The sequence below is a fragment of the Xenopus laevis genome, chromosome 7S, assembly GCF_017654675.1.
Source record: "Xenopus laevis strain J_2021 chromosome 7S, Xenopus_laevis_v10.1, whole genome shotgun sequence".
In the NCBI taxonomy this organism is placed as follows: Eukaryota; Metazoa; Chordata; class Amphibia; order Anura; family Pipidae; genus Xenopus; species Xenopus laevis.
This window is the reverse complement of record NC_054384.1, coordinates 51,804,115-51,828,041: the sequence shown is the minus strand read 5'-3', so window position 1 is coordinate 51,828,041 and position 23,927 is coordinate 51,804,115. Positions and strand designations below refer to the sequence as shown.

At 36.3% G+C, this 23,927-nt stretch overlaps 1 protein-coding gene across 1 annotated transcript; it reads left to right on the top strand.

Annotated features, from left to right (window-relative positions):
• The first annotated feature begins 582 nt into the window (after window positions 1-582).
• lzic.S (leucine zipper and CTNNBIP1 domain containing S homeolog) lies at window positions 583-23,927 on the top strand. Its single transcript, XM_041571243.1, has 7 exons — window positions 583-689; window positions 8,712-8,729; window positions 15,945-16,062; window positions 20,323-20,421; window positions 20,508-20,603; window positions 21,064-21,139; window positions 23,837-23,927. Exons 1-7 carry the CDS (start codon window positions 589-591, stop codon window positions 23,893-23,895), a joined length of 567 nt encoding a protein of 188 aa, XP_041427177.1. The 5' UTR covers window positions 583-588; the 3' UTR covers window positions 23,896-23,927.

Here is a 23,927-nt window from a genome sequence, read left to right as displayed (position 1 = left end):
GGGGAGGGAAAACGCGCGACTTTTTGTCAGAAAACAAGGAAGTAAATATATGTTTTCCCCTTCCCATCCCTAATTAACATATGCAAATTAGGGTTCGGATTTGGTTCGTTATTCAGCCGAAATCTTTCATGAAGTATTTGGGGGTTCGGCCGAATCCAAAATAGTGGATTCTATGCATCCCAACTTTGAAACCTTTCCCTTAATTAGGCATTTGTGTACAGTAGAGCATGGTTTATTCAGTGGAACCTTACCAATACTTGTTCTTTTCTGTTCCAAAATGCCTTGTGTAATTTTAAAGGACATATTACATTTTTTGATGGCATTGTGCTAATTGGCTGGATCAACAACTATGCGGGGATCAGAATTTATTTTTAATTAAAATATCTAATTTTATAGCAGCAGTGTTGATAACAGTGCCCGTAATTTTGACTACATGGTCCAATTAGCCATGTGCATTATGTGTCAGTCTTCCTTAGAATAAAGTAATTTATGCAAGTCTGTGCCACTTTCAGAGTTCAGTTATTTTATAAATTCTTGGTTCTGAAAATAAACACTTGTTTTTTTTATAGAATGATTTGTGAATATGTGATGGCCTCAAGAGGGAAATCAGAAACTTTCAAACTGAGACAGAATTTAGAAGAACAGTTGGATCGGTTAATGCAACAACTTCAAGACCTAGAAGAATGCAGGTAAAAGAGTTTCACACTGAATTAGTAATGGCTGCTTACACAGTATAATTTTAAATGTAGATTAAAGATGGCCATAGACGTGCAGATTTTATTCTTTGTGTGACAAACGCTTGTTTGTTTCAGTTTAACAATCTAGCAGATGTTCAGAAATCTGATGTTCTGGCCATTAATTGACAGATAGCAATCGCACAAATGTCATGCCCAACAAATAATAGTTTAGTGCACTAAAGGTGATATATTAAAAACTATGGATGCATTGAATCCAGATTTAGGCTGAATCCAAGCGTTTTTCAGCAGGATTCAGATGCGGCAAAATTCAAGTGCCTAAGAAAACCTGAACAAATGACACAAGTGCACTGCAATAATGAAATCTAACTCTTTAATTGCTTATTGTCTACTACTTCACTCCTCATAAACCTCATTATCCTTGGATCACAGTTCTGATTTTCATAATTGTGTTGGTGTATCCTAAAATCATCCAAGCCATTCTTAAAGGCATTACCAAACCATTCTTAATGCCTTTAAGATTGGCTTGGATGATTTTTTGAACAGACATAATATCAAAGGCTGTTATGATACTAAATTCTATAGTTAGTATAGATATGGGTATATATAATTTATGTGAAAGTATGGAGGGGTGTGTGTATGGATGCTGGGGTTTTCATTTGGAGGGGTTGAACTTGATGGACTTTTGTCTTTTTTCAACCCGATTTAACTACGTAACTATATTACCCCTACACGTCTTTCTCTGATTATATGCTTTGGATGGGAGCAAGGGTGGAAGATACCTGAATATTAAACTACTAAAGGGCTTCATTACACCAGTTCAAAGACTTTGTTAACTGCTTAAGCCATTGTACTTTGAATATTGTATTCACCACTGCCCAGTTGCTCTTCTTCCTTTTGTTTTTTTTACTGCCATGCTGTCCCTTGTCTGCCTTCATTCTACCCCTGTATAGTTTATTTTTCTTTAAACCATTTTTGTTATGTGTTTCTTTCTCAAACCTTGTTCACTTCTTCTATGCTAGGTTTCTGCCATTTTACTGCAACATTTAAATATTTCTTCAGTGCAGTCTGATGCATTCCTTATTCCCTCTCTACAGTTCTTTCCCCATCAACTTGTCTTTTGCTCTTCCTTTCTTCATCTCCTCTTTTGTTTCCTTCTCTACCCACTTCCCCTTTATTCTGTCCTTCCCTTTCAATGTCTCTTCTGCTTGGCACTTCTGTTTCACTTTCCACCTTACGTCCCTCTATTCTTTAAACACTATTTTTTTATGCTTTCTTTCCAGGTACATTTTCCCATATACAGTGCCATACAAAACCTTTTTATAATACAAACTCAATTTTACAATAGAATCACAAATATTACCGTGATTTGTTTCTCTGCGATATAACAATTTATAGTAGCTTTTATCTTTTGGGTACGCATACATCAAGCCATTCTGCCAGGTAGATTTGCTCCAGGTTACTTGGATGATGCTTGTGTGTCACAAATTTCAAACATTGTCACAGATTCTGAACACACATATTTTATATAAAATTTAAGTGACTCTCTGGCAAATAGCCAAGTAAAACCCTGTTCTCAATTTAATTCAAAAATCTGTTTAAACATCAAAGTATAAAAGTGAAACCTGACTACTGGCTGTATCTGTTTAGGAGGATTTTACCCGCAGCATTGTGCCCCCCCTTCAGTTGTCAGTACTGTCTCAGGACATTCATGGTTAAATTTCACTTTGATGTCCTAGTGTTCATAACTGCAATGTAACATCCTGAGAGTAGTTTATTTCAACTTTTCTGTGTACTGTGACCATGAAAAGTCTAAAAACACCCTGTGATTCCTTTGTTTGATGTTCTGACTCATGGTGACTTCAGAATCCATGGAACTCATGTCAAATAAACTTTATTTTTTTACTTCATGTGGTCTCTGGTAAGATAATTTCCACAATGCTAATTTGGAGCAATTGTGGCTGAAAAAATAGGTTGCTAACTACCTACTCCAAAAGACAAACATGTTGTTATTGAGGCAAAAGGCAGCTTTACAAATATTAGGTTAATTGAATTATTTATATTGATGTTTTATCTAACAATAGTCTAATTTAAAGTTTCAGGACATTGACATAGGAATATCACAGAACAAAATTTCAGTGTAGAAAGTTTTGGTTAAGGGTCTAAATGCTTTTGCAAGGTGCTGTAATTGCGTTTTAACTCTCTTCTTTGTTCAGTTTGTCTGCCTTCTACTGCTCTCTTTACTTATTTTGCCACCCCATCTGCAGGAATATGAATGTTTCTTCCATACTTATGGTATTTGCATTGCTATTGCTCAAGCATAACATAGATTCCCTTTTAGTTTTGTTTTCAGTACAATATGGCCATTATTTTTTTACTTTGTCTATGTATGTATGTATATTTTTATTTGTAAAGAGCTCCTCAAGGGCAAAGCACTGAACAGCAAAACAATAAATTAGTAGTAACAAACAAGGGGTCATTTATTGGAATAAAAAGTAACAGTAAGTGCATTATTAGAAATACAATTTACATAAATATAAAAAATATAATTACAATACAGATTAAGTGCTCAGTGTCAAGGAAACAAAAGGCTAGAGGACCCTACCCTGTAGGGCTTACAGTCTAAATGGGAGGGTAACATACAGACACAATTCAGAGGGGTATTAAGGTGCTGTGGGTTACAGTTTGTTACACTGTTATAAGTTATGAAGTTCTTTACTGCGAGCTGGAATAAATTGCACTGCTAGATTTGCTACAATGAACTTTGAGGAAAGTGTGTGAAGTAAACTGGCCATGATCATGCATATAGTTTCATGTAGAGAATGGAGCAGGGAGCAAATTAGGAACCTAGCGTCATGTTTCACAGGCAAAAACCACAGAGCCAAATGCCTACTTACTCAGCAGGTAATGTAATAGTAATGCATAAAATGCAATTCATGAGTCTAGACTTCCAAAAAACCTTGGACTCCAACTCCTCCATTTATGGTACCCCCGAATCCAACTCTGATAAAAAAAAACATTGTATTTGACAGGGTAGAAAGTATGTATGGTTTTTAAAATGCTAAGACTAATGGAACAATGCCATTTTCAACTTGGGTAGCATGAGCTTCCTACAAGCGAAAGTGCCCAAAAATACATTAGTATTGCTGCCAATGTGAATTGCGCTTAAATGTGCTTGTAAAATCTCAAGGACATAATTGCATTGAAATTTTTCATCTTGCATTTTTGTGCAGTTGCATGGATAATTTTTCATGCAATTCACATTGATGGAAATACAAAGTTTTTTTCAGACATTTTGTTGCTGTAGGGAGTGAGACTTCCTATTGTTGACAATGGGTCACACCCTGTGTGACTTTAATTGCAGGCAGTAAAAATGAAAACATTAAAATAAGTCAAAAACTGCAAAAATAAAATGATGACTAATGGAAATGTGTATGATTTTCATTAGTTCTTGTATTAAACTGGACAAAATCTAAATAAAAAATAGTCACAATTTACTTGTTTTGCCAAGCAAGTTCAAAACAAATCACCAAAATCTCAATATAATGCTGCTCTTTATCTAATAGAATAACCGGCTATAGCTGGGGCTGTTTTGTCTCAAAAGGGCTGTTGCTTTGTTTTTTACCTTGTTCATGACAGGAAGTGGAATGCATGTTTAGTTTCAGTTTCATATTTTGCCCTGTTTAATTCTAGAAATAACAAAAACATTGATTTTATAATTTAAAAAAATTATTTTCAGATTAAGCGCTATTCATTGAACTTGTGACTGCTAATGAAATTGTGTGTGTATCATTCTCTGTAAAAAGTGCTGGATAATTATGTAAGATATCTATATGACAATATATAATATTTTTTATAGATTAATACTGTTTCAACCAGTTGATAAAACACACTCCATAGCCAGACTTCACACTGGATTATCTTCAAAGTGCCTATCTATTTCCCAATACCTTTACCCGAATTAGAATACTTAGGAGACATGTAAAGTGCCTTTTTGTACTTGCTCAAGTGTATTATTCCATTTTCCCTGTTGAAAACTTATAAAGATATATTTTAGTAATGCTTTGTAGATCATATTATAACACAGACTAGAAGGGGCATCTATTTCCCCACACTTTCTGGGGACACACGCCGTACCGCGACCCCCCTCATGTGGCCCTCCACATCAAAGTCTGCCTGCTGTGTTTGCTTACCATATGTAAACTTTAAAAGGTATCACTACAGAGATTAACTGGCCCCTGCATTGTCTAATACAAGAGTCCTCTGCACTCAACCCATTATCAATATATTTAAGACAGCGACATTTTGTGCATACTGCTACTAAAAAATGCCTTACCCTTTAAACAAAACAGGGATTGTTTGTCCATATATTGCAATATATTTAAGCTGGCCAACTACGTCAAAGTCATCCCATATCTGGCCAGTCCTATGCTCAATTTTATCTGATTCATTAAGAATTCTATTGCTTCATTATACATTTTACAAAGGGACTAGGTATTACCTGCAACTTAACTTGCTGCTTTCAAAGTAAACCATAGGACTGGCCAGATATGGGATGACTTTGACGTAGTTGGCCAGCTTAAATATATTGCAATATATGGACAAACAATCCCTGTTTTGTTTAAAGGGTAAGGCATTTTTTAGTAGCAGTATGCACAAAATGTCGCTGTCTTAAATATATTGATAATGGGTTGAGTGCAGAGGACTCTTGTATTTGACTATATGTATTTTGTGGTCACAGCCTCATTGCACCCCCGCCTAATGGTTTTAAAAAATAGTGGTGAGCACAACTTTCCCTTGTTTGTTATAGTTTATACAGGAGCAGTGACCAGCTCCATGTTGTAGCTCCCACCCTTCCCAGCTATAGTCAGGTGATCCCACTGGTGTCTAATAAAAGGGCAGCCAAGTATGGAGGTTTACTTTGAAAGCAGCAAGTTAAGTTGCAGGTAATACCTAGTCCCTTTGTAAAATGTATAATGAAGCAATAGAATTCTTAATGAATCAGATAAAATTTAGCATAGGACTGGCCAGATATGGGATGACTTTGACGTAGTTGGCCAGCTTAAATATATTGCAATATATGGACAAACAATCCCTGTTTTGTTTAAAGGGTAAGGCATTTTTTAGTAGCAGTATGCACAAAATTCGCTGTCTTAAATATATTGATAATGGGTTGAGTGCAGAGGACTCTTGTATTTGACTATATGTATTTTGTGGTCACAGCCTCATTGCACCCCCGCCTAATGGTTTTAAAAAATAGTGGTGAGCACAACTTTCCCTTGTTTGTTATAGTTTATACAGGAGCAGTGACCAGCTCCATGTTGTAGCTCCCACCCTTCCCAGCTATAGTCAGGTGATCCCACTGGTGTCTAATAAAAGGGCAGCCAAGTATGGATGTTTACTTTGAAAGCAGCAAGTTAAGTTGCAGGTAATACCTAGTCCCTTTGTAAAATGTATAATGAAGCAATAGAATTCTTAATGAATCAGATAAAATTGAGCATAGGACTGGCCAGATATGGGATGACTTTGACGTAGTTGGCCAGCTTAAATATATTGCAATATATGGACAAACAATCCCTGTTTTGTTTAAAGGGTAAGGCATTTTTTAGTAGCAGTATGCACAAAATTTCGCTGTCTTAAATATATTGATAATGGGTTGAGTGCAGAGGACTCTTGTATTTGACTATATGTATTTTGTGGTCACAGCCTCATTGCACCCCCGCCTAATGGTTTTAAAAAATAGTGGTGAGCACAACTTTCCCTTGTTTGTTACCCTGCATTGTCTAAACCTCAAATTCAGACTAATCCCCAGCATTGTTTACACCTGTGATCCCCCTGCATTGTTCACACTTGTGACACCTCTATTGTTCACTCCCCTAAAGCCTGTACTGTTCACACCTGAGACCCAGACTGCAATTTCCCACATTGTTCACCTGTTCACACTTTATACAAAATGCTAATGGAGCACCAGCACTGTGTCACTGTATGTAGTACATATTAGACTGGTCCTAATTCCTGTCTCCTGCTCTGTTCTGCCTTCTATATGCTCCCTGTGTGTGTCATACTTTGGTATTTGTTCTGGGGGTTTGTTAGCATTTGAAAATTATTGTTAGTGCCCCCTAAAGTGTTTAATCACATGCTGGGGTAGGGGAGGGGAGGAGGAGGCATATGGATTTAAGGGTATGTATTAATATGACTTAGCTTTTTTCACATATGAGTGACATCCTTGCTCAGCAGCCATCCATCATTCAGCCCTCCTGCAGCCATCATATTGCCCCCAATCTTTACCTGTGTCAGCAGCAGCCAAAAACAAATCTGATCACATCATATTGCCCCCAAATATATGCCAGTGCCATGGCAAACATGGCCCCCAAATCTGTACCTGGCTGTGCCAGCAGGAAGCTTCAACACTTTACAGTAATAGAAAGAATGTCTTGAGTTCAGTGCAACTGTGAAAGGCTGAGAGCAGCTAGAGCGAGCCACACCAAGCAGGCCGCCAGCTCTCTGACTCTCTCTGTCATTCAACACATCAGTGACATCATTGAAGCGTGTATGCACATCACGGTGCACCGCACAGAAGTAGCTATTACTTGCCGTCAAGAGGGAGAAGGTGAAGGAGGTTGATTCCACCCAACTGGGTGAATCAACTTCCCCTCAATGATGGTGCCCTAGACAGCTGCCTACTCTGCCTACCCCTAGCTCCGGCCCTGATCCCTGCAGTGAGCACCAACCATTTGGTTTTTTGGTGTGCTATTAATGTGGACATTGTCTTGCGGTAACATGGGTGTGGTTTAAAGTGGGTTTGGTCTAAAAACAGGGAGTGGCTAACACTGGCTTCCGTTATCGGCCCTCCACAATGTAGATTGGAAAAATTCCGGGCCTCGGTACCATAGAAGTTGGACAGTACTGCCGTAGTGGATCAAAGTATTTCCTTGTCATTTATCAACAATTTAGCAGTAGTGTTCTTGTCACCTTTTCTAAAAGTGCATATGATACAGAACTTGCTCAGCTTGCTGCAGTGCCATTTTGAGGAATGCTTAGTTGAAAAGTTATTTTGTTTCCAAATATCTTTTTCGCAAGTACTTTACTTTCTGGTGCAGGTACTAAAAAAGAGATACTGACACCAAATATTAAAGTGGACCTGTCCCCAGACATAAAAAGCTGTATAATAAAAGTTATTTTCAATTTAAACATGAAATCCAAATTCTTTTTTTTAATTTTTTTATTAAAGCGTTCATAGCTGTTGTATACTCATTTAAAAATCTCTGTTGTCAATCAAATATTGGTTGCCCCAACTCTATGCCTTAAGCATAGAGGTGGGGCAAGCAATTCCTTTCACTTTCCATTCAGCATTTTCTGGATGTCACTGCTCTCCCCACATCCCCCCAGTTCTCTTAACCATTTAATTGTGTAGCCAGTGCATGGGGATGTACATCAGGTCTCCCATTCTGGTGCAAACAAGATTCTGAGATGATGTAAGGCTTGACTTAATAACAGTGGCCAGACTGATGGAAACAAGATTGAAATAATTTATACACTTCCGGTGATGGCGCCTGAGAGAGCGGGAGGGCGGGAGTGAAGCTCTGCGCATTTCCACTTACACCAGCTATTTAAATTCGGCAATGTACTTCATTTACTTACCTTGAAGATTTTCGAAGTTCCTGTTCTCTTTTGTGAGTCTTCCGAAGCGATCCGGTTGCGGTTGGGGCTGTTTTGGAGAGCAGAGGAGCAGTTTGGCTCGGTGCTGGCCGGTGCCCATGGCCTTGGATCTGAAACGGAGACCTGTAAACCTGTGAACCGCAATGTAAAGTGGATTATTTAGAAGATTTCAGTAACTATAACTTATATATTAATGCTTTAAACTGTTCCTGGCAAATTTAAAAGATTTGTAAGTCATATACTTTTGTGACAAGATGGCTGACAGAGGCATTACCTCACGATAACTCCTTTTACCAAGCCTAACTGTTTTTCTAAATACAGAAGACTGGACTGAAGGAAAAGGAGATAGTTGAGAAGGAGAAAGTTAGTGACTAAGTTTTTGTAAAGGAACAGTAATAACCCCAAGTATAACAAATGTTATTATTGAGCGACGCATTTGTTTATGAAGCAAGATGGCTGACAAGGGGTTCTTTCTTTACCTCAGGATAAACCCTCATAACATGCCTTAATGCTTTTATGCAGAAAGTGTTGAGTTGGAGGAAAAGGTAACAGTTGTGAAGGGAAAAGCAAAGTGAGTGTCATTGTTTTACTAAGGAGAAGATAAGATCTTCAGTCATACCTAACTTTAACTAACGAGTGACGCATTTGTGTGAGGAATACGGTGGTTGAACTTTTGCCTCATGACACACTTTCTTCACAAACAGTTATATTTGTGCGTAAAGACTCTAGAATTGCAAATAAACAGAAGCTGAGGTAAAGACAAGTGAATTATCTGAACCTATTTTCTGCATCTTCATACCATATTGCAAACTGTGAAGAAAATACATATTTATGATATTTTATTGTACCCCAATTCTGAAATATACACCAGTCTACATTCAAGGAGATTAAGTGTTTTCTTGTGGTACTGCTTGCAACTATAGTGGATTTTGACATATATATATTTTTTTTTTGACAAAAATCTACTACTGAAATATGGATACTTCTCCTGCTCCCTCAGTTTTCTCTACCAAGAGTAATGGGAAAACATATGAACGAAGTAAACTGAAGAATTCCAAAAATTCTGAAAATGACAACGGCTCCATTAAGAGCACACAACAAAAATCTACTGAAAATTCTCTTCTAGCAGCTGAAGTTGCAAAACTACTTAACCCCACGATTGAAAAGGCTATTCAATCAGCTATTGAGAAAGCTCTCAAACTTTTACAAGGCACTATTAAAAGTTTGTCTGAAAACCTCACCTCACAGAATCGCCAGATGCAGGAATTACAAACTCTGGTTTCTGATATTCAAGATGACACAATTTTCACTTCTTCGAGATTGGATGATCTGGAAAAGAAGACAAAGGATATGCAATCTAAAATTGATGATCTCGAAAATAGGACAAGAAGAAATAATTTAAGATTTATAGGAATTCCGGAATCTTACAAGATGAGTGATATTGTCACAATGATTACTACAACAATCCCTAAAAAATTAGGGATCTCTCAGAACTTAACAAATATGAAGCTGGAAAGAGTCCATCGCATCGGACCCTTGAGAGAGCAAGCTCCTCTCAAACCAAGAGCAATTATTGCTAAGTTCTTAGACTATTCTGAAAAAGCTTTATTGCTTCAAGCCTATAAGAAAAATCATACTGATATTGATGGCTTTCGAATTCTTATATTCCAAGACTATTCAATTTTGCTCTCTCAAAAAAGGAAAGAGTTCACTACAATTTGTCAATCTTTATTTAAGATGAACATCAAATTTGCACTCACACACCCAGCTAAATTGAAGATTTTCCTGGCTACTGAAACTCACACCTTTGAAATCCAAAGGATGCTTCAAACTTCATTTTCCGGCTTGAGAAACAATCCCCATCCTCTATTAAGGATCAATCTAAAGATGCAAGATTTGGTTTCTCTGCTTTGGCTAAGGAAAGGAGACAAGAAACAAAAAATTTTTCTCGTCCCTCACAGAAGATTCCAGACAGGAATACAACCGCAAATCCAAGATCTAGATCTAGATCGCCTATTACACAGGAACAATCCAATTTGGATAATATGATGACCTAATTCAAGTTGAAGGTTTTGATTTTGTAAGTGGTAGATGTTGCGGAATTTGCCCTGCCACTTTTCTTTGTAAGAGAGTTTAAGCTTTCTCTCTCTTTAGGAAAAAAGTGAAGTCACTGAACCTAATGTATATTTGGTGCTTTGTTTTTTTTTCTTTTTTGGTTGGTTGAGAGTTTTCGACACAAAAGCACTAAAGTTAAGAAGCTATTGGGTTTTTTGGGTTGAAGTTATTAAAGATGTTCATTTCATCAATAGATGGTTTACATCCCTGATGACTTTATATGTATTTTATTGGAGTTTTGTTCAAATTTTTTTTATGATGTTTCTATTTTATTTTCTCATTCACTTTTATGATCTGACCTGCATTACATTCTCCTCTTATTTTACTAGACCTGGTATTTCTAGAAACATTTGGTATTCTTGTAACAATGTTTCATATCTTATGATAGGTTTCAATGCTTAATATTGTTACTTGGAATGTGAATGGGCTTAATTCATTTATAAAGCGAAAAATAATTTTAGCCGAGTTAAAAAAATTGAAATCAGATGTGGTTATGCTTCAGGAAACTCATCTTTCTGACGTAGAATCTGAAAAATTAAAAAAAGGGTGGGTTGGAAATATAGTCTATTCTCCTGCAGTGAAAAAAAAAGGAGGAGTAGCGATCTTATTCCATAAGTCTTTAAATATCCAATTAATGAACTCAGAAAGTGATAATGATGGAAGATTTGTGATAGCTGAGGTGCTTTTACAAAATAAGATTTGGTTCATGGGTTCCTTGTATGCTCCTAATTCAGGTAAAGAACAGTTCTACTCTCAGATAATCCAGAAGATAGGGTCTTATCCACAAAATAAATTTTTATTGGCAGTGATTTTAATGAATCTTATTTATGGCCTTTAGATAAAAGTGGTCCAGTCCAAAAACAGTCTATTAAAAAATCAAAATTGTTATCGAATTTTGAAAGTCAAACAAAGATGGTGGATCTTTGGAGAATGTTGAATCCGACAGATAGAGATTTTACCTTCTTCTCTCATCCTCATGGAATAGGTACTCGTATTGATTTCTTATTTTCATCAATTGATGTACTTAATAAAACTAGATCAGCAAATATTGGTAGTATTAACTTGTCAGATCACGCCCGGTCTTAATAGAGGTAAATTTAGGCCCTACACCAAAATCTTACATTCCTTGGTCATACCCAATTTTTCTCAAAGATAAGCCGGAATTTAATAAAAAGCTGAGAGAGAGATGGAATTTGTTTCTTAAGGAGAATGTGTCAACTCAGGATGATGAGCCCAACTTGCCATTGTTATGGGATGCGTGGAAAGTGGTAATCCGTGGAGAAATTACTTCTTATAGAATACATTATATGAGAAAAATTAACAAAGAATTTATTTTGCATTCCAAAGCTCAAAAAAAGGCCTATTTGAATTTTATTATGCATCCTACTAAACAACATAGTGAAAGATATAAAGAAGCATTAGATAAACTTAAACATTGGGTTAATTTGAGGGACCAGTCTTCTTTTGCCTATTGCAAAGCTGGGTTTGGTAATTGCATAATAAATCAAATAGATTTCTTGCCAATATGTTTAAACATAGTAAATGGTCTCATAAACCTATGCTAATTAGAAACCATTTGGGTCAATTGACTAACCTTCCAAAAGACATAGTAAATATCTTTAAATGTTATTTTGAATCTATTTATTCCCCTTCACAGATAAATGAAATTGAAAGTCTGAATTTTCTTTTGAAGGTTAATTTCCCAAAACTATCTGAAGAGCAACTAGATTTGCTTAATCAACCAATTAATATCCAGGAAGTACTGTCTACTATAAATTCTTTAAAGGATTTTAAAGACGGTGGGCCTGATGGATTAACTTCTCCTTTTTATAAAGCACTAAAATTGGAACTAGCCCCTTTTTTGACTAATCTATATAATGAAATTTATTGTCATGGGAAGGTCTTAAATTCTAGTATGATTTCTCATATAAAATTAATTCCAAAGGAAGGCAAAGATCTTTCTCAACCGGCTTCTTTTAGACCTATATCTTTAATAAATCTTGACATTAAGATCTTAACGAAAATAATAGCTGATAGGCTTTCTTTATTACTACCCAATATTATCTCTTCTCAGCAAAATGGTTTTGTAAAAAATAGAACAGGGGTTAAGAATATACGTACTTTAATAAATATTATTTACAAAGCCAAGAAAGCTATGTTTCCATGCTCAATATTGAGCTTAGATGCTGAGAAAGTGTGAGGAGCGCGGTCCAGCGCGTCCTCTCTCGCCGGCGTCCACGCCAAGATGGCGGCGCCCAGGGCGGGCCACATGGATCTTCTCCTTCGGCGCCTCGCCTGGATGCGGCGGATGTGCGCATGCCTGAAGACGCATGCGCGATGACGTCAGCGCTAAGACGCCAGCGCCAAAACGTACAGCTTCAACACGCAGCGTCAGCACGCAACGCATGGCGTCACTGCGCACGTTTTGGCGCCAAAGAATTGTTTAAATGGCCATTTGTCACTCTCTGCCTTTGCCCGTGAATAGGTTCTACTTCATTGTGTTCCTGGGTGCTATTTTCGTGTTTGGATTCCTGTTATTTGACCTCTGCCTGTTCCTGTTTACGACTACCTGCTGCCTGAACTGACCTCCTGCCTGGCTGACTACTCTTTCTCTTGATCCCTTCTTGTACCGCGAACTTGGTGTGTAACCTGCCTGCTTCCTCCTTGGTCCGACACCTCAAACGGAGCCTTCGGGCCTGACAGAAAGCCTTCGATAATGTCTCTTGGAAATATCTTTCGGAATGCTGTGACAGATTTGGTCTTAAAGGTCAGTTTATGTTATTACTTAGCTCTATATATTCGAATCCCAAAGCAAGAATCGCAGCAGTTGGGGAACTATCAGAGACTTTTGATCTCTTCAGAGGAACTCGTCAAGGTTGTCCTTTGTCCCCACTCCTGTTTAATATTTCTATGGAGCCTTTAATTAGATTTCTTGATTCTTCAAATGTATTCCAAGGTCTGACGATTGACGGTAAACATTTCAAATCATTAGCATATGCTGATGACCTTCTTTTGATTGTTAGTAATCCAACGTTATCACTTAGTAATATTTTTAATTTTTTTGACTATTATAAGACTTTTTCGGGATATTTTATTAATTCCAGTAAAACAGATATTTTGAACATTTGTTCCAACATTCCAAGACAATTGCTAGCTGATCTTCAAATTAAATCTCCTTCTGGTAAAATTAAGTACTTGGGAATAATGATCTCTTCTGATCTCTCTAAATTGTACCCTTTGAATTTTTCTCCATTAAGTCACATAATGCATACCCATTGCAAAAAATGGATGTATAGTTCATTGAACCTAATGGGAAGGATAGCATTATTTAAAATGCTAATTTTTCCAAAAATTGCGTTTCCTATCCTGAACCTTCCGTTATTGCTAAAACATCTTGATGTGCAGAAGTTAGACCGAATCCTCAGAAATTTTATTTGGCACAACAAAAAACCTAAAATTTCTTTATCTAAACTTAGAAAACCTAAAGGTTTAGGAGGACTTAATGTCCCAGACTTTAGAAAGTTTAATATTGCTGCTAATACTAGATACATTGTGGAATGGTTGTCTGGTACTGAGAAATTTACTAATCTGAATCTGGAATTATTTTTGGACTCAAAAGAACATATTATATCTTCTTTACATAAAAACTGGTCTGAGCAACATATAGATATTAAGAGAAATCCAATTTTTAGAGATACAACCAGTACTTGGAAAATTTTATGTAAACAGAATAATCTGAACTTCAATGTCTCACCTTTTTTATCTCCTTTCTTTCTGAGGGGGTTTCCTATAAAGCAAAGAAATCAATTTTCTTACAAATGGAGAAAATTTGGTATTTCTCAAATTATTCACATTTTAGATCCTATTTCGGGAGACCCACTTCCTTGGAAAGTGATTAAAGAAAAGTATAGTCTTTCTGAGAAGGAAAGGCTCAGTTATTTGCAGATTAGACAAGGTTTCCAATTAATTGATAATAAAACAAAAGCACAACTACGTCATCATCAGTTTTATAAAAGTTTATTACAATTGGTTGAAGACATTAAACTAAATAGTATTTCATGGATCTCATTACATCTTTTAAAGCCAGTTTCCAAGGATATGGATCCACTTGATAACTCGAGTAAAAAATGGTCTTCATTTTTGGGAACTAATATTTCTTCCAGGGAACTTCTGCACTCTTTCCAAAATTTTAGAAAGAATATATGCTCTGAGTCTTGGAGAGACCAGCATTTTCGGCTCATTCATTTAGGTTATGGCTTATTGTTCCAAAACTGTGATGGCTCTCAGATTTCTTTTTGCCCAAAATGTAAGGAGCAGAATGTTGATTTCTTTCATTATATCTGGGATTGTCCAAAAAAGTCTTTCACATCTACTAGAGGATATTGTGGACTTAAAGAAACGTCTAAATTAATCGATCTTATAATAAAACCTTTTATTTTCTCCCACAGGTTTCTAATAAACATTAGAAACCTGTGGGAGAAAATAAAAGGTTTTATTAAAAAATCGATTAATTTAGACTTTTCTTTAAGTCCACAATATGCTCTAGTAGATGTGAAAGACTTTTTTTCAGGTATCTTACAATGGTTCTTCTATTAATGTCTCAGATGAAATATTGTCTTTTTGTTGGTTGGTTATGGCAGCTACTCGAAAATCCATATTCTTGTACTGGATAAAAGAGAACCCCCCTTCTTTGAAGGACGTGCTTTCTTATCTATTTAACTTATGTATTCAAGAGGTAATTAGATTTAGAATGGATGATCTTCTCCAAAGAAATAGAATCAGGAATAGATGGTCCCTTTATATTTCATCTTTAGAGGCTGATAGGAAGTCATTTATCCTTAATCTTATGGGACAAGATTTATGCTAATGATACATTAAAAGAAATATTTAATGCCTTCATTCACAAAAATGTTTTTCTATGTATTTTTGCATTGTCAGGTTTTAATTTGTAAGGAAAGAATAACAGGTCTATTTATTTAATTTTATTTAATTTTACTTTATTATTATTATTCTAATATTTTAATATTTTATGTTATTTGTATTTTCCCCTTTTTTTCTTTCTTTCTTTCTTTCTTTATTTTTCTTTCATGTCAAATGTTTTGACCGTTATGCTTAAGAATATATCTTTTGCTCCTTGTTGAAACACTGTATGTTTAACATATTGTCATATTCTTGTATTTTATTGAAAATCTCAATAAAAAGAATTTCAAAAGAAAAGAAAAGAAATAATTTATACAGTGTAATTAAAGTTAATATTGATTGGCTAACATGATAAAATAGGATTTGGAAAACATTTTTTGGGTGACAGGTCCCCTTTAAACCTTTTTTTTATCTGCCTTAACATTGTCTTTGTCTGTTATTTGTTATTTATAATTTTACCATAAAAATATGTCCGATGCTTTGATGCTTTACATTACTCATCTGACCCCCCCCCCATATTCCTTTATGAAGGGTCTGCTATATTTGTGTATGAAGTGAGTATGAAGAAACCAAGAAGGAAACACTAGAGCAGCTAAATGAATTTAACGATTCACTGAAGAAAATCATGTCCGGTAACATGACTCTGATAGATGAGTTAGGCGGAATGCAGCTGGTGAGATGTTTATTTTTAATTCTTCTGAACACCACTAAAAGGGGACATACTGCATACATTTTGGAAATTACTCCTACGGTATAGGTATTGGCTAAAAAGCATTGTTCTTTTAAAGATGTAAACCTGTGTTGGAGTTCCTAATAGATCCTCTCTGGTACAGTGCCTTTACAAATGAGTAATTGGTCCTGTCCCAGAACCAAACCCTTCCTTCACTAGTAATTCATAATGAACAAGTTTTATACAAATTCTTCAAGAATTTCTGCATAAATCAGTCTGTGGATATGATCTTATTAATTACTGGCATTTTCCTCTAATCTACTTGAAATTAAATAAAAACACCATGCAAGGAATCCAACAAACCAGATATGGTACACAAAGTCTGAAATAGATAAGTTTCTAAGCTATTATAAATAATTGACCTCATAGAGAAAATAAAGTAGATACTCTATTTGAATTAATGCAGGCATTGTATGGTAACATAAGAATAAAAATGTATCATTGAGTTTAGCCTAGGTGTATGTAAACTTTATGATTCATCTGTAGGTTGTATCAAAAGATCTGCTAAGTAAAGCAATATACTATTTAATACTCATAAGTTGGGGCTCATTTATGAATACTGGAGAGTAATGTGCAGCTGACTGTAAAAAAAATCTAATTATGAATATGTTGCTATGGCAATCCATTTGAAAATGTAAGAAAAAGAATTTAGAAGAGAATGCAGAGAAAGAAAGAGTGATTAAATCAAGAAAAAAAATGAAAAGAGATCATAGCTTTTCTAAGTACCTTCTCCCTATCTATTTACCCACATTGCAACTGCCAATACTTAACAATTTGAAAATAAATCACCCCTTGGTTTAGTCTGTTCAGTGCACACAAACATGCACCTGGTCAGATTATGTTTGTATAATTGGTAGCCAACAAAACTCAATTGGCAAGTTTAAGTTTTAAGACTTCGATTCACATGTACAAAGCACATCTTTTGCTAGGCATAATCATTTACACATCCTGCCTTCATAGGTAGAGTACACCCATTATTATTACTTTAAGGATTTAGTGTTTGATACCCAGATTTTATTGGTACACCTAGAAACATTTTATCTTCTTTCAAAACTGAAAATCCACTCAGTACAAAGGACAGCATTCTGACTGCTAGGATCTCTGGAACAATACAGTCAGGCCACACCGCCCTTTTTATTAAAGCATCCTGTTATTGTGGAAATGTAGTGAGTTGGAGTTAACTGTGAATCGATTCTGTTGAAATATTTGTATATGTAAACTTTGAGATCTTGTATTTGTATCACTTGCGCCCCTTAGTTTGCCCCACAGTCACATGTAAAAACTACATTCCATCAGACACTACTGTCTGATGTGAACGCAGAAAGCTGCATCTTCATTCGTCAGTCTTATTGTGTAGTTTTTACCTGCGACTTTATGTTTAGTCCAGGTCCGGACTGAGAATTAAAATAGGCCCTGGCATTTCAGGTACACAGAGGCCCAATCAGCCCTCACAGAGGCCCCCACCAGCCCACTAAATAGTGACGTTCTATGGCACCTTATAGCAGCCCCTTTGGCATTTGCCAGAACCCACAGATTGCCAGTCCAGGCCTGGTTTAGTCCCATTATATTTTGAAGCCTCGACTACATCCGATTTGTCGCCTGCGTTTTGTCGCCAGGAGACGATCTGACGAAAATTGCCCGTGGAGTTCAGTCCTTATTTTGCAGGAGCCTTCAGCTCACCACAGGCCAATTTACTTATATGAAAGAAGAATCACCACTAATTTTGTCACCGTCCATTTAAAGATTTCTGTGCAGAATAAATTTAGTTTTCTGCTTTTTTGTGTTGCTCCAGTGCAAAACATAAGAAATACATATGTAAATAAAATAGCATTCTCATCTTCAACAATTTTCTTGCAGACGTTCTGCATTATTTAAGAAAAAAAGCAAAGGATATATGGGCTTGATATATGGATGTTTATTTATATCCATGGATGTCTGTGTCAACATGTGGTTGTAAGTCAGCATTGTGTAACTCATTATATTTCCATGGTAACAAGATGCTCTTCCTTCTAGATACACAAAACTAGAGAACTAGAGTCCACTACAGTCTAATATCTAACCTTTGTTAAAATAAGTATTTTATTCATGAGTATAGCTCCCAAGGACATAGCTGCATGTAGTTTTTCAAATTGCTGTGAGGTATGGATAAACATTACACAGGTGAGAGATCCAACAACTGAAACAGCTTCTATAGGGAATACAGTGTTCATTACTGTTGATTTTTTAACAATCCGCACAATCATCTAGGACAGTGCTGTCCAATTTCTAGGGTGCCGAGGGACGGAATTTTTCCAATCTACATGGTGGAGGGCCGATAACAGAAGCCAGTGTTAGCCACTCCCTGTTTTAGACCACACCCACTTTAAACCACACCCATGTTACAGCAAGACCATGTCCACATTAATAGCACACCAAAAAACCAAATGGTTGGTGCTCACTGCAGGGATCAGGGTCGGAACTAGGGGTAGGCAGAATAGGCGGCTGTCTAGGGCGCCATCATTGAGGGGCACACTTTTCAGGGGATTATTTTTTGTTTTTAAATGTTTTCATTTTTTTCAAGCGTTTATTTAATAATTTGTTTCAGTAATCATGGTCCACCTTTGGGTGGAATCCCCCTCCTTCACCTTCTCCCTCTTGCCGGCAAGTAATAGCTCCTACTGTGCAGTGCAGCGCGTCGTGCGTACACGCGTCAATTATGTCACTGATGCGTTGGGTGACAGAGAGAGACAGAGGAGGCAGAGAGCTGGCGGCCTGCTTGGTGTGGCTCGCTCTCTGTGCCTTGCACAGTTGCATTGAACTGAAGACATTTTTTCTATTACTGTAAAGTGTGAAGCTTCCTGCTGGCACAGCCAGGTACAGATTTGGAGGCCATATGTTTACTGTTGCTGCTGGGCTAGGTGCTGGCACAGGTACATAAATACTTGGGGGCAATATGATGTGATCAGATTTATTTTTGGCTGCTGCTGACACAGGTAAATATTGGGGGCAATATGATGGCTGCAGAAGGGCTGTATAATGGATGGCTGCTGAGCTTGCTGGTACAGGTACAGGGGGCAGTAATATAAATGAAAAAGTGTTGTACACTTTCTTTCTCTCTTTATTTAAAAACCATCATGGGACGGAGGGAAATGGTAGTGCAGGACAGGGGGCACTGATTGAAGCTCTTGCCTAGGGTGCAGAACTACCTTGTGCCTGCCCTGGCAAGGATGTCACTCATATGTGAAAAAAGTCATATAAGACATACCCATAAATCCATATGCCTCCTCCTCCCCTGTGTATAATACAGTACCCCAGCATATGATTAAACACCTTAGGGGCCACTAACAATAATTTTCAAATGCTAACAAACCCCCAAAACAAATACCAGGCTTATGTTCCATAGGGATCATAGGACAGGCAGAGTATGGCAGAGCAGGCAAAGTATGACACACACAGGGAGCATAGGGCAGACAGAACAGAGCAGGAGACCGGAATCAGGACCAGTCTAATATGTACTACATACAGTGACACAGTGCTGATGCCCCATTAGCATTTTCAATAAGGTGTGAACAGGTGAACAATGTGGGCAGTTTGAGTCTGAGTCTCAGGTGTGAACAGTACAGGTCTTTAGGATGTGAACAATAGAGGTGTCACAAATGTGAACAATGCAGGGGATTACAGTGTGAATTTGAAGTTTAAACAATGCAGGGACCAGTCAATCTCTGTAGTGATACCTTTTAAAGTTTACACATGGTAAACAGACACAGTAGGCAGACTTTGATGTGGAGGGGCACATGCGGCCCGCGGGCCGCCAGTTGGACAGCCCTGATCTAGGATTAATACAAGAACTGTGTTTCTTCTGGGATGCTGCTCACTGAAATGTATCAGTAAATGTAATTAGATTTTCTATAGTTGTGCATACTGTGCACTTGTACAACCCAATTAAACATGAAAAATGAGCATGGAAACATTACAAACATTCTTTTAATATGAAAATAAATGACATTCACAAATGTATATGTAAATATATCATATTACAAAATAATATATATTATTTATTTTTTATAACAAATAATTATTACCTACTTTTCTGTAAAACTATTTTTCCATGTAGACCTTCTTCTGACTGTATCTGCCTGAAGAGTCATTCTGCTTTGTGATATAGCTGTGAAATATTTTGGTGTTTGTTGGTGTCATATTTAATATCCATCCATTCATGTACAGGCAATACAGGCAGCTATTAGTCAAGCCTTTAAGACTCCTCAGGTTATCCGAATGTTTGTGAAAAAACAGCCTCAGCAACTTCGGACGCGTTTAGCAGAGGTAATTGATTACAATATTACACCATACACCATATTTTCTGCAAAATAAATTCTTTAATACATTTTGTTGCTCCTGTTTCCTTTTAGTTGGATAGTGATTTAATGGTTGGCAAACTAGGAAGAGATCTATACACACAGCAGAAAGGGGAGATCCTGATTGCATTGCAGAAACTTGGAGAAAAGGTAAATATAAACATACATTTTTCTTTTTATCTATGATACCAATTTTTTTTTCGTGATAGTTAGTACATGCGCATTGCATGTGCTTCTGTCCATTTATTGGTGAAGCATTTTTCATAAAATGCTTTATATGACAATGTAGTCATTAAACATGGTCTGTTTAATGCATATGTGTGTGTATGTATGTATATCTTTGTTTGTAAAGCGTTGTAATGCTGGGCTGTTGTGTCTATTGGCAACAAGCTTGGGGGATCTGCAGGTTATGGGCAACTGGCCATTCCTTCTTTAGATTGTAAGACAAAAAACATTATAAATTCTACCTCCCAATAGTTTAATTTTACACTAATAACATATTGATAAGGATTCATATATTGTAGTGATATCTTCTGGATTACAATTACAGGTAGCTTTTTTTGCATATCACATGTGTTGGAGCATTACCCTAACATTTCCTTTTTTTAAGATATCACCTGAAGATGAAGCTTTTCTCTCTGAGAATGCAGGGGCTGTTTTCAACCAATTCCAGAAGGTCTCTGAAGGTTTGGGTGTTATTTATTTAATAATATAGTATCACCGGTGATGTTGCCCATAGCATAGCATTTTCTTTCTATCTATGAATATTATATACATTGATTTTTTTCAGGACAACATAATCTGCCAGAATTTTTGTGTGATTTCACTTCTGTAATAAGATATGAGCATCTAAATGCCTTAAATTAAAATAATAATAATGGAGGCATACTGTATATCATAAACATATTTTATAAAGTATGTGACACAGCTGATTTGGAAATCCCTGAAATGTCTCCTGAATATCAAATATTTTCAGTTGAACAGGTGGAAATACAAACTATAGAGGAATGCTGGAAGCGATAGAGAATAAAACCAGAAAGGTACATTTCAGAAAGCCAGGGTTATCAGTGTTACAAACAAATATAGACCATGCTGTATACACACCCTCAACGTACCAAATTCAAATTCAAGACATCTCAATGTTCTGAGATCTAGTCTATCCAGATTTTGCATAAGCTACTCTTACAGAGACGAATAATGCTCAAGTCCACCTTCCAGGTGCTTCCAGCAACCCATATAAGCCACAGATGGTGTTATCTATTTATATTACATTTCATAGTCTATACATACATTATAGTATACATTACAAAACCTAACAGCAGGCTCATCAATAATACAGATTATACTTTAAAAGCTAGAAAAAAATCAGCACATTCCATATAACTAGTGGTTCTGCCTATTCTTTTAATTTAAAAACAAAATATTTCACTATTTTTTTGCCAGTGTAAAATACATTTTTTTATACTGAACTTACTCCCTTTAAACAGAATACTTTGTTCCAGGCCCAGACCAGTAGTTTGTAGATTATAGCTAATGCCAGGAGCACTGCTTTAAGATGCCATTATTTATTGGGGCTTTTTGGGCCTATGTGCACCTGAAATGCTAGGTCCAATTTGGAATTTAATGCTTGTCATACATGTTATGATCTGCTTGTTTGGTGAAGAGCAAGATCTGTTACCGATCGGATCATAATTGCAGCTATGCAGGCAGTCGGGACAAGGACTGCATGCGGTCCCAGATCTGATGGCAAAATTAAACATGCCTTCAGCAAAAGCACCTAGTGTAACATTAGTTTAAAATGGTTGTTCACCTTCCAAACACTTGGCTCTGGTGTTTGTCTGCCAGCTCAGTAATTCAGGTTCAGAATCTGAACTGTTACCATTTCCCACATTAGTTGATACATTTATCAGCAGTATCTGTGGCATATTCGCAATTATCATATAAATTTTAACAGCTGCCAGAGCTGTTTCACAAATACATAAGACAGTGAAAAACAACAACTTTAAACATTAATATTAGAAAAACAGTCACTAATAGAAAGTAATTGAAAAGTATTTATTTTTGGTGAACTATCTGAAAACAACTTTATTGGAAAAAAAAGTTTGGAAGGTAAGCAATCCCTTTAAGGCCTAACAAGGCATGATCCATTTTTCCATTTCAGATACATTTAGTGACATAACAATTGAGGAAGCACACCTTGCAACTGCTGAGAGAGGGATCAGGAGGTCTAGAGGAACCATTAGGGTACTGACTGATGAGCAGTTCCAAATATAGAAAAAAAAAATCCCAAAGTTTCAGAAGGTCATAAATGATTTTACTGTGGGATTCAGTATCTTCTAGTTACATCACTATTAAGTTTGATTCCAGAACTTAAAATCAGTGAATGTAAAATTGGTGAGTCCTGTTCTAAGAACTTTTGCAATTAACATTCATTAGATTTTGTTATGTTATAGAATGGTTAATTCTAAGCTACTTTTCAATTGGTCATCACGTTTATTTTTTTACAGTTTTTGCCTTCTGACTCTTTCCAGTTTTCAATTGAGGGTCACTGACCCCATACAAAAACAATGCTCTGTAAGGCTACAAATGTATTGTAAGTGCTACTTGATATTGCTCATCGTTCTATGCCGGCCCTCTCCTATTCATATTTCAGTTTATTATTCAAATCAATGCATGGTTGCTAGGGTAAAACTGCAAACTGGAGAGCTTCTGGATAAAAAGCTAAATAAATCAAAAAACACAAATAATACAAAATGAAAACAATTACAAATTGTCTCAAAAAATCAGTCTCTACATCTTACTGGTAAACTAACATGTCTAGCCCCATGTCAGATTGCATAATAAATATATAAAAAAGTTTGCTCTTTTAAAACGTGGATTTCCATGCAAAAGTCTGCTGGAGTAGCAGTGCCGCCTGCTGGTCAGTTTTGGACCATGAAGTAGTTGAGGAAGTTGTCAAGAGAAATAGAGGGCTGGTCTGATGTTCTTCTGGTTAGAAAAGATGTGAGAAAAGTTATCTGAGGTTTCAAATGTTTTTCGTAACCAGAAGAACATCAGACCAGCCCTCTTTCTTTCTCCTGACAACTTCCTGGACTACTTCATGGTTGGAAATGCACCAGCAGGTAGCACTGTAACAAAATGCATACAGATTAACAGTATATGAATCCCTTACATAGAATTTTTTAAAAAAATTATATGAATTTCAAAAGTGTGTAGAATAGCATCCTCAACAATTTTACATTGACTTTTTAAAAGTTTTCTTTAAAGTTTCCTTATCCTTTAATAAAGTCTGTATTTGTACTGTACATTGATTTATGCTTTATATATATGTTAATGTTTATATGCTGCTTCTAAAACCTATTTCTGTTTGATTGTGTGCATAGGATCAGGAGACAAGGTACTGGCTCTTGCAAGTATTGAAGTGGAAAATACAAGGAAATGAAGAACTGTTGGAAATAAAGTGAATACTCTGCT

Bases quoted from the DNA above. Each gene is read 5' to 3' on its own strand.
- lzic.S (XM_041571243.1), top strand. From the start codon at position 589: ATGGCCTCAAGAGGGAAATCAGAAACTTTCAAACTGAGACAGAATTTA. The intron at 16,063-20,322 runs GTGAGATGTTTA...ATTCATGTACAG, and splicing joins AGTTAGGCGGAATGCAGCTG to GCAATACAGGCAGCTATTAG. The intron at 20,422-20,507 runs GTAATTGATTAC...GTTTCCTTTTAG, and splicing joins TTCGGACGCGTTTAGCAGAG to TTGGATAGTGATTTAATGGT.